Source organism: Labrus mixtus, chromosome 7 (assembly GCF_963584025.1).
Source record: "Labrus mixtus chromosome 7, fLabMix1.1, whole genome shotgun sequence".
Classification (NCBI taxonomy): domain Eukaryota; kingdom Metazoa; phylum Chordata; class Actinopteri; order Labriformes; family Labridae; genus Labrus; species Labrus mixtus.
In genome coordinates, this window is record NC_083618.1 from 15,844,779 (window position 1) to 15,855,093 (window position 10,315).

General features: G+C 37.6%; 1 protein-coding gene across 1 annotated transcript; it reads left to right on the forward strand.

Moving 5' to 3' along the window:
* Positions 1–742: 742 nt before the first annotated feature.
* timm17a (translocase of inner mitochondrial membrane 17 homolog A (yeast)) lies at positions 743–6,919 on the forward strand. The gene is made up of 6 exons (XM_061043274.1): positions 743–886; positions 1,923–2,022; positions 2,320–2,383; positions 2,752–2,880; positions 5,276–5,386; positions 5,989–6,919. Exons 1-6 carry the CDS (start codon positions 777–779, stop codon positions 6,063–6,065), a joined length of 591 nt encoding a protein of 196 aa, XP_060899257.1. The 5' UTR covers positions 743–776; the 3' UTR covers positions 6,066–6,919.
* The last annotated feature ends 3,396 nt before the right edge of the window (positions 6,920–10,315 follow it).

Genomic DNA, 10,315 nt, shown 5'->3' on the forward strand with positions numbered 1-10,315 from the left:
ACAGACACAAATAGTTGTGTTGGGGCTTTACTTACACAGATATGAAACTACACATGCTTTTGGCACATCATCATCTTCACATTGTCATAAAATATCAGCACCATGAAAAGATACTGAAAGAAACTGTGGCTTTTCCGAAGAAAGAACCACACTGACTTGGAGGAAGTTGTCTGCAGAGGAAAATACTTCTTTCTTTCTTTCATCATTTTGCGCAGGCTGGTCTCGAACTCGTTCATTTACGAGATTTTATCGGAATTTTACGACTTTATTCTCGTAAATTTAAGGCTACATTTTGAGTTTAATCTCGAAATTAAAATTATTATAATTTTTTTAACATCCCACTTGTTCGTGTCATAGAAACCTCTGCCTTGAGGAAATACTTTTAATGGCGAATCTGTTGATAAGCTCTGTAATGTTGTACATGTAAATTTGACTTCCAGTACGTCCTCGGCCAGCCTCAAGCGGACACACAAGGAACTGCAGGATATTGCACTTCTGCATTGGCTTCATCTTTAAACACTTCAGCCTGAGGTAGCCGCAGAAAAACTGTCGGTCAATAATTTGTGCTGGGGAGTATGAAGTCCCTGAAGTCCAAAACTCATACTGACACTGAAATACCATCACTAATAGGATGACATACAACGTGATCTGGAGTTTGTTCACATTTTTTTATGTTCACCTACCGTAATGAAAGTGAATGTCCAAAGAATGTTCATGTTTGTCCTGCAACTCAGTTTTCTTCCTTAAAAACAAAGGAACTGCTCCTTTAAGATGTCATGGTGTGTCGTCAGCTTTACGTCACAGTAAAAAAAAAAAAAAAAAAAAAAAGGTTACGTCAGAGGGAACAGCAAAAGAACAAAATGGAGGAATATGCCAGAGAGCCATGGTGAGTCTTAAGACAAATAAATTGTATTTTTAGCCTGTGTAAAGCTTAGATATATTCGTACCTCGGTTATAATATTCCGCCGTGACAGTCGTGTGTGATTATTTTCATGATTCAACATTTGGCATAACCCTGAAACATCTCAAACCCGGCTAGTTACCTCGCGTTAGCACCCATGCTAACATTACAGGCAGATTGCACTAGCATCTGTGCTAAATCACGTTGCTAGTGACCTTGTCGGTTTACTCGCCACATGTCATAAGATCCTGTTCACCCACTTCAAGCACTCTGTCATACATTTAAATACACGAGCTACAGTAAAAGTAAAACGCCTCTGTTATAATTTTAGGCGTTAAATGTAAATGTATTTGCTTTGGTTTTCTAAGTTAGCCACCTGTGTGCTAACACCTGGAGGATTGCACATCAGCTTGAGACGGATATCTCGTGGACAGTGTCAGTCATCATAACATAATGTCACTGACATGCACATTTACGACCACAAATCTGGCATTATAGTGTATGATTAGCTTTATATCTTTGGGTTGCTTCTGACAGTCCTGGATCATATGTTGCTCATTGTAGACAAAGTGGTACATAGTGTGATTATCAAGCTCCAAAAGCATGTGTTGTGCAGATTTGGTTGAACAAGTGACTATAGGAATCAACGAAAATTAAACATTCAGTGGTTTAGCGGATTAGTTTGTGTTATCTTTGCGTAGGTAAGTTAAGACAAACACATGTAATGTCACAACAAGTATGCTGGATTTAAATGTCCAAGTTCTACTTCAGTTTAGATCAAAGAAAGCTTTCAGGTCCAATCTGTATAATTTACACAATAATAGATCACCAAACCTCTACAATCGCTTTGTGCTTTCTAATCCATACATCATGGGCATATCAAAACTGAACCTGCAACCACAGACCTCAGAGGTCATGACATTGACTGCCACCTGTGCACATTTCTAGTATCGTGGTGTCTATGAAAACTGTTTACGACAATAACCTTTTCTTCTAATCTAATACATTTTCATGCTTTCAGCCCCTGGAGGATCGTGGACGATTGTGGGGGCGCCTTCACCATGGGTGCAATAGGTGGAGGAATATTCCAGGCGGTTAAAGGATTCAGGAACTCTCCCTCGGTAAGTTCTGACATGTAGCGTACCACTACTTCTTGATGTATTGGTTTGCTTACGTTCAACACATGTTGCATGCCTTTTTTTGTTTCTTCATGACGTGTGCTGCTGCCTTCTTGGCCAGGTCACCCTTGTGAAAGAGATCCTGATCTCAATGGGTTATTTATCTGGTTAAATAAAAATAAAATGAATTGAAGATACCACTAGCCTGCTATGTTTTGTTATTGTGAAATGATCAATGACACAGTCAACTTTCTGCGCAAATGTATATTGATTTGTGCTTGTGTTTGCTGTGTGTCATAGGGAATGAGCCACAGAATGAAAGGTAGCCTGACCGCAATCAAGACTAGAGCCCCACAGCTTGGAGGTAAGCCTTGACATCTCTATTATTATTATTATTTTTTTGGAGCAACAGCATAGAAGGCTGTACACTTTGCAACAGAAAGACCACAGACTACAAAATGAACTTTGTAAGAAGCAGATATGGTGTGACTGTAGTCTGTCTGTGCTCTCCCTGCTTCAGTGATGACTGTCAGTAGAAATGGATTATTTACATTTATACCAAGCCCTACAGTACTTTGGTCTTATAAATTGTCGACGCAGCTTTCACACTTGTATATGAGTATTTCATTATTAAGAAACATATTTAAGTCAAGCATATGTAACAGAGTAAAGTGTATAGCATGTCTGGGCAGTTTCTTGTTGAACTCATTTAGATCTTTTTCTGTGTCGCAGGAAGCTTTGCAGTATGGGGAGGTCTCTTCTCCATGATCGACTGTAGTTTAGTAAAAGTACGAGGGAAGGAGGATCCCTGGAACTCCATTACTAGTGGGGCAATGACAGGAGCTATCCTGGCTGCAAGAAGTGAGTATAAGCCCTGAAGAAGCTGGTAGTAAACTATCAACAGACCACACACACACATCCCTAACACAAAAAGAAAACTGTGATGTTGCTGTTTCTCACTGGCTAATGAATAATATCTACTTCATTATCAAAATTACAGAGTGCACTCCAAGGCATCATGAAAGTATTCAATATACTGTATGTCTAAACAACATTTTCATATGCCTCACGTTTTTAAACATGTCTGCTCAGTGCGAGAGCTTAAAGCTGGTTGTTTCTCATTTACTGCATGTGTGCAGGCTGTACAAATTCTAGCTTGACTGGACATTGAGCTAACTGTTCTCTGAAAGCACAAGGAAAGGAGCAAGCCGTCATGTCTTTGTTCAGTTTGTGCATTTGAAGAGACGGAACTTTGTTCATGCATCTCACAAACAGGGTTGTAAATAAGCAGAAGAGAAGAAGAAGAAGAATTTATACTTTATCGATCCCGCGAGGGGAAATTCGTTTTTACACTCTGTCTAGTAAACATGCTACACAAACATGAACTGAAATACACACACATGCACAAACAGGATCCTGTGGACATGCACTAATGGAGAGGTCTCAGAGTGAGGGGGCTGCCCTACGGCGGGCGCTCCTGAGCTTGTGGGGGGGGGGGGGTTAGGTGCCTTGCTCAAGGGTACCTCGGCAGTGCTCAGGAAGTGGCCTGGCACCTCTCCAGCTACCAGACCAATTTCCGGACTTGGTCCGTGCCGGGACTTGAACCGGCGACCTTCCGATTCCCAACCCAAGTCCCTACAGACTGAGCTACTGCCACCCACAAGCACCAGCAAGATGCGGTAGATTTTGTGCAGTGTCGGGTGAATTTTCTAAATCTACCAGCCAGGCAGCCCTGACTCCTCTAAGGAAGCAGGCTATGGCTTTGACTCGAGGTCAGAGGAGTGGCTGTAAATATTGTCACTACCTACAGTGTTATTGAGAAACACTGCTACATGTAGCTCCACTAAAGCCCACTTAATCACATAATAAACATGTTTTCTTTCCAACTAATTCTTCACAATATAAGTCAGGTAGTATTCAGCTTAAAGGCCTTTAATATGAAAGAACCATATCAGGATATAGGGTGTTTCAAGCAGAAACATCTTATCACAAAAGATGTCTGAAAAGCCGAACAGGGACTCATTCACTCGTTTCATTTAGAAACTACAGCGTATGAAGAACCTTACACACTGTGACTCATAAAAATGAAACTCACATCATTCAGCAGGAACCTATATATATATATATATATATATATATGGTAGTGATGACTCCATAATTATTGGCCTACATCATTTTAAAACAATACAGTGACAAATGCTGTAGTTCTTTGCCCTCATTTTCAACAGGAGGGTTAAGTTCCTGGAGATATGATGGCGTTCAGGTCCATATGAGACTTACGTTCAGTACACACAAGATCAGGTTCCCTCACTTACCGGCCACTTACCACCACACCTGCTGAGTTCTCCCCTGGATCTCGTCACACCACAGCTCAATTTCTCTTCTGTTGCCGTTATTTCTCCTAATCCTGAACTGTGTCTGAGCTCTTTGAAACCGAACAGGTTTATATGATAAGCCTGTAGATCGATGTATGCATATCAACAAATATTTTTCTTCCTTTCCATTTTCCAAGACAAGGGCTTGTTTACAGTTAAGTCCACATTTATGAACATAAATGAATATATAACTCTACATACCTACTGTCAATTCACCCAGACGTTTTCTCTGCTCAGTTCATTTTGTTGCATTTTAACCTTCTCTACACATATATGTTTATTGATTTGTATAAGCTGATATATTTTCACATTTCTTAGCAAGTTAGGAACCAATGTGATGTTCAAAAAGACACCCTGTCTGCTTTAAATTACAGAAAGTTTAGATTGCTGAAAGTGGGCTTACTTCCCTTGAAATTAGAGACATTAAAACCGGACCATATCAGCTCGTTCATTTTTATACATTTATAAGAATCTCCTCCTGCGAAAGTGTTATTGTTTTTTTTTTTTTACTATACTTTAGAGACATTAAACTGTTTGAGCCGGTGGTCTTAAAACCAAAACAAAGTAATAAACGGTTTCATAAATGGGAAACTCACATCTTCACCTCTCAGTGGACTCTAGTTAATGGCTCCACCTTACCTGGATACGTTTATTCGACCTTGATTTTGTAGAATAAGCAACAAAAACAACAGCACCTTTAGATGCTTGCTGGGCTTCAAGATGTCTTAACTCCCTAAAGAAAAGGGACATTTTAAGTGATAACTTCCATTTTATATTTTTTAAACTCTAGTGAAGAAATAATCAGGTGTACTTAAAAGTTGATCCTAGTAGACTGACGTAATGCTGTGTGTAAAACATTAACAATCCCTATTCCTCTGTAGACGGACCAGTAGCCATGGTGGGCTCTGCAGCAATGGGCGGTATCCTGCTGGCTTTGATAGAGGGCGCCGGCATCTTGCTCACTAGATTCGCCTCTTCACAGTTCCCAACTGGTGAGTACAGTCACAGATGTTGTATTGTTTGTGACATGAAATGACCAGACTCTTTCAACAAGGGGCCGTTCATTTATGTGCAGCTTCATCCCCCCCCCCCTTCTTTAAATCTTGTGTCAAAGCCCCCCACCCATGTTTTTCAGTCTCCATAGAGTATACCCAATTCTAAATCTCTGATTTACACCATTGATTTTTTGACAATATTAAGTAGTATGCTGCAATTGTTTTCCCTGATGGTGAAGGGATTACCCTCCCTACTCCGTCTTTAATTGACTAGTACACACAAACTAAATAGGAGTAGTCCTACATGTCACTGATTATAACAGAGGCTGTTTATCCTCTGCTGGACGGGCCAATTAAAAAAGAAATTTGGGGAAAAAAGAAGAGTATACCCACTTTTTTAGGCATCACTTCACCACTGAGTTTAACATGTTTGTAATGCAGTTTTTAAGTCTGTTTAAAAAGATTTTCTAAAAATAAATGTATTTTTTGAGTATGATGGAGAAAAGACTTGGTTGATTTCATAAGTCAGAAACACTCTTCCTTCTCAGCAGCTGCTGTCATCTAACTGAAGGTTACCTTTTTTCTTTTCCTCTCTGCAGGGCCCCAGTTTGCAGAGGAACCGACCCCGGCTCCAATGCCCTCCGCTCCATTTGGAGACTACAGACAATATCAGTGAGAGAGGATTCGCTACTTCTCGATCACTAGGCCTTTTTTTGAATTCCTTGCTGAGGTTGTAAAGAAGAAATGCAGATGTTCAACACCACACGTCAAAAACAAAAGAAACCAAACTTCATGGACTGAGTCAGAGGGGCGAAGGACAAATCTCATCTTGATTTTTTCTTCTTTCAGGAGCCATGTACAGATCTGCCTTTTTTGCCATTCTCAGCCTTGTCATGTGCATCTGTTCCAACAAACACTGGTTAAATACAGAAATGTGATGAGATTTGTCAATGAGAGTCTGTGAGGACAAGGTGTGTTTATATATATATATATATAATATATATATATTTCTGCTACTGCGTGTAGCCCAAACAAGAGGGAGTTTAAGTCTGACAGCTTCTGGATAGTGTTGAATTTAGCAAACCATGTCACACATTGAACGTCATGAATGATATATTATTATAGCATATGTGTAAATACAGTAAAGACTTTCTTCTTGTATCCACTTAGTCTTTATTTGCTTTGAATAAGTCATGCTTGGGCTCGCCGTCGACAGATTGCTGGCCTGTTTCTTTGATTGATTTTATTCAGGGTTATGAAGGCAAACACTCATCAGAAACAACGCTATTCCTAGGATATAAGTCTGTTTTAAAGTGATTTATTTATTTTGGGTTGTAAAGAGTGTTTCTATTTTGTCTGACAGTGCTTTTACATTCGACACAAAGCAGTGTTTATGACTGTGACAAAGGATGGCATAGGCAGGGCAAATGATGGAGAAACTCAAGCAAGGGATTGATGCATACTGTATTCAATCTGTATGACAGATTGTAGTATGATTAAAAAAAATAAAGACGTAAGTTGTAAAAAAAATGTGTCTGATTAAGTTATGGATGTGTGATGTTGGTTCTGCTTCAGATTGTAAAACATGTTCATTACTAACTGTATAAGTCTCATTACCCACAATCCCTGCTGCCTCGGAATGATTGCTTATCCCCACTAGAGGGTACTCCTCGCCAACATAACCAGACCAGTGCAGCCCTTTTATGTTTAGCTAAATGTGTCTTACTGTCTGTGTTAGGTTGTGTTGACAGAAACCACATAAGGGAGCACTTTGCTCTCACATTCTTGTCTGTTTGTGTCACACTCCTCTTGTCTGTTTGAAGCCCGCTGTGTGTGGCTACAGGTGAAGGACGATGGAGGGGTGGTCGAAGAGACCTTGGTGTCACTCTTGATGTCACCGTTTGATATGTGGGTTACGACATTGCTCATTTCATGACGGAGGTGGAATTTGTTTTGAAAATTGGAAGAAAATATTGAGACCTGACTTCCAAAGAATTTTATGGTCTTATTACAAATGAATAGTAAAACTTTCAAAGGATCAATCAATGGATGATTACTGTTGTTGCAATTTAACTTGTATGGGTGAACCTGTATATTAATCAACCAACATTAATCGCTCTTAATAATATACAATCACACATAATGGGGGCCCAGATGGCCAAGCGGTAAGGTTGCGACCCATGTACAGGGGCTATAGTCCTTCAAGTGGGCGGCCCGGGTTCAAGTCCGACCTGCAGCTCCTTCCCCTCTCTCTCTTCCAATGTCCTACTCTATCCACTGTCAGCCCAAAAATAAATCTTAAAAAAAAAACAAGTACACAAAATGACAATATTACATTGATTTATAATTCAAATGACAATCTCAAGAAAAGTGGCTGAAAATTTTATTTTTTTTCTTATTTTTCTTACTTGTTTTCTTTCCTATTCATTTGGTTTTATCTTTATTTTGTATCTACTTTTTGTGTTTTATTGCCTAATTTAAACATGTAAAATATGTTCCTCTTATGTGTTGCTTTTTCCCCATGTGTGAAGCACTTTGAATCACCTTGTTGATGAAATGTCTCATATAGATTAACTCTTGCCATGCCTTGATAAGGTGTGAATCGAAAATAGAAACAATTCCAAAGCCAGCCTTTTAAACAAGTAAATGTTTATAAACAAGTTAATTGTAAGATTTGACACATACTTAAGCTATATTTGTACAAAATCAAGTATGAAATACAGATGTGTATAGGGAAATTCAAAATGTTGATGATTCTGTCCGTGACCTATAATTGGATAATGTCTTACTACTGCTCATGGGACGTAAGTGCTATATCATGAACATATGCATGAATATTTTAAATTAACCATACACGGTTTTGTATCATGGTGAGACTAATTATTTCAACTGTAGACCTACCTAACTTCAAATCAACAAAGGACTAAATGTGTAGTTAGGTAGCCTACTTCTGAAAGCAAAAGTTGAGACGAGTCAAGATTTGTGTGTATCTCATTTAAGACAGGATTATAACCAAAGAGCCCTACAGACTACAACTTTAAAATGATGTGGTTCTTTAACTAAAGTATTCAGTTGCAAATGCAAATGAAGTTTAAAGTAGTTTATTACTTGTGACTTGGGTTTGATCTTGAGATACTTGACACCCTCTTTGAGATTACTTTAAAACTTAATTATAACGTTACAAACAGAAAACTACTATATACAAATAAACCAAAATACTCATGGGGGTTTTTAACCTTTGTAAACTTGAGCACTATCAACTCTCATACAAGTGAACTCTTTGCTGTAATACTTTCTTACAATATCCTATCCAGAAGTACTAGTAACCTACTTTATCCTTTAAATAATAATAATAATAACTTTATTTATATAGCACCTTTTAAAAACACAGGTTTACAAAGTGCTTTGACAAACAGCAAAAACAAGAACAAAGCAAACTAAACCAAGCACAGAAGAACATAAACAACAGTAAGAATATAACAGATGCAAAATACTAAGAATAATTAAATACAATTCAACAGAAAAGAACCCAAAGTGCACGATACCCAACAGACATATATAACCCGACCATCACAAGAACCATGATAAGAACCCAGGCAACACAAGAACCCAACAACAAGAGCTGAGACCAAGAGGACCAAAGATTTAAAAAGATGTAAGAAACTAAAAGAGCTGAAAAAAATAAATAAAAAGATAACAGCAATAAGAAGGTAAGAGCAGTAAAAGAAATAGAAACAAGTGGTTAAAGGATAAAAAAAACCCAAACTATAATATTAATAAAAATAAAAAGTAAATATAAATATGAAACATAAATAGACTAAGTAAGTAAGATAAGAAATTACCAAGTTAAAACACAAGAGGAGATTAAGATATGAGCATAAATACAAGATAAGAGCATAAATAAAAGAACAGTAAGAAGTAAAAGAAGATAAAAATAGTAAAACCAGTAAGAAAAGACATTAAGAAGACGACATCACATAAAAGCAAGTCTGTAAAAGTGTGTTTTAAGAAGGGATTTAAAAGAATTGAGGGAATCTGCGAGTCTTATCTCCTCAGGGAGAATGTGTAAATAATCCCTGGAAGCAAATGTAGAGTAGGTAAGAAATATATTACTAACAGTGAATGAAAAAGGGTGTGTAATTAAACTGAGACCAGTCAAGATTTGTGTGTATCTCATTTAAGACAGGATTATAACCAAAGAGCCCTACAGACTACAACTTTAAAATTACGTGGTTCTTTAACTAAAGTATTCAGTTGCAAATGCAAATGAAGTTTAAAGTAGTTTATTACTTATGACCCAACAAGAACTAGTTGTTGGGTTCTTGTGTTGCCTGGGTTCTTATAATGGTTCTTGTGATGGTCGGGTTATATATGTCTGTTGGGTATCGTGCACTTTGGGTTCTTTTCTGTTGAATTGTATTTAATTATTCTTAGTATTTTGCATTTGTTTGTTCTTGCTGTTGTTTATGTTCTTCTGTGTTTGCTTTAGTTTGTTCTTGTTTTTGCTGTTTGTCAAAGCACTTTGTAAACCTGTGTTTTTAAAAGGTGCTATATAAATAAAGTTATTATTATTATTATTATTATTATTATTATTGAGATACCTGACACCCTCTTTGAGATTACTTTAAAACTTAATTATAACGTTACAAACAGAAAACTACTATATACAAATAAAAAGTACTCATTGGGGTTTTTTGTAAACTTGAGCACTATCAACTCTCATACAAGTGAATTGCTGTAATACTTTCTTACAATATCCTATCCAGAAGTACTAGTAACCTACTTTATCCTTTAAAGAATGTGTAATGCAATGTAGAGTAGGTAAGAAATACATTACTAACAGTGAATGAAAAAGGGTGTGTGATTACTAATGTTATGTATTCCTCCGGAAAATCATCACTTCTGTGCAACCCGTTATCATGCAAA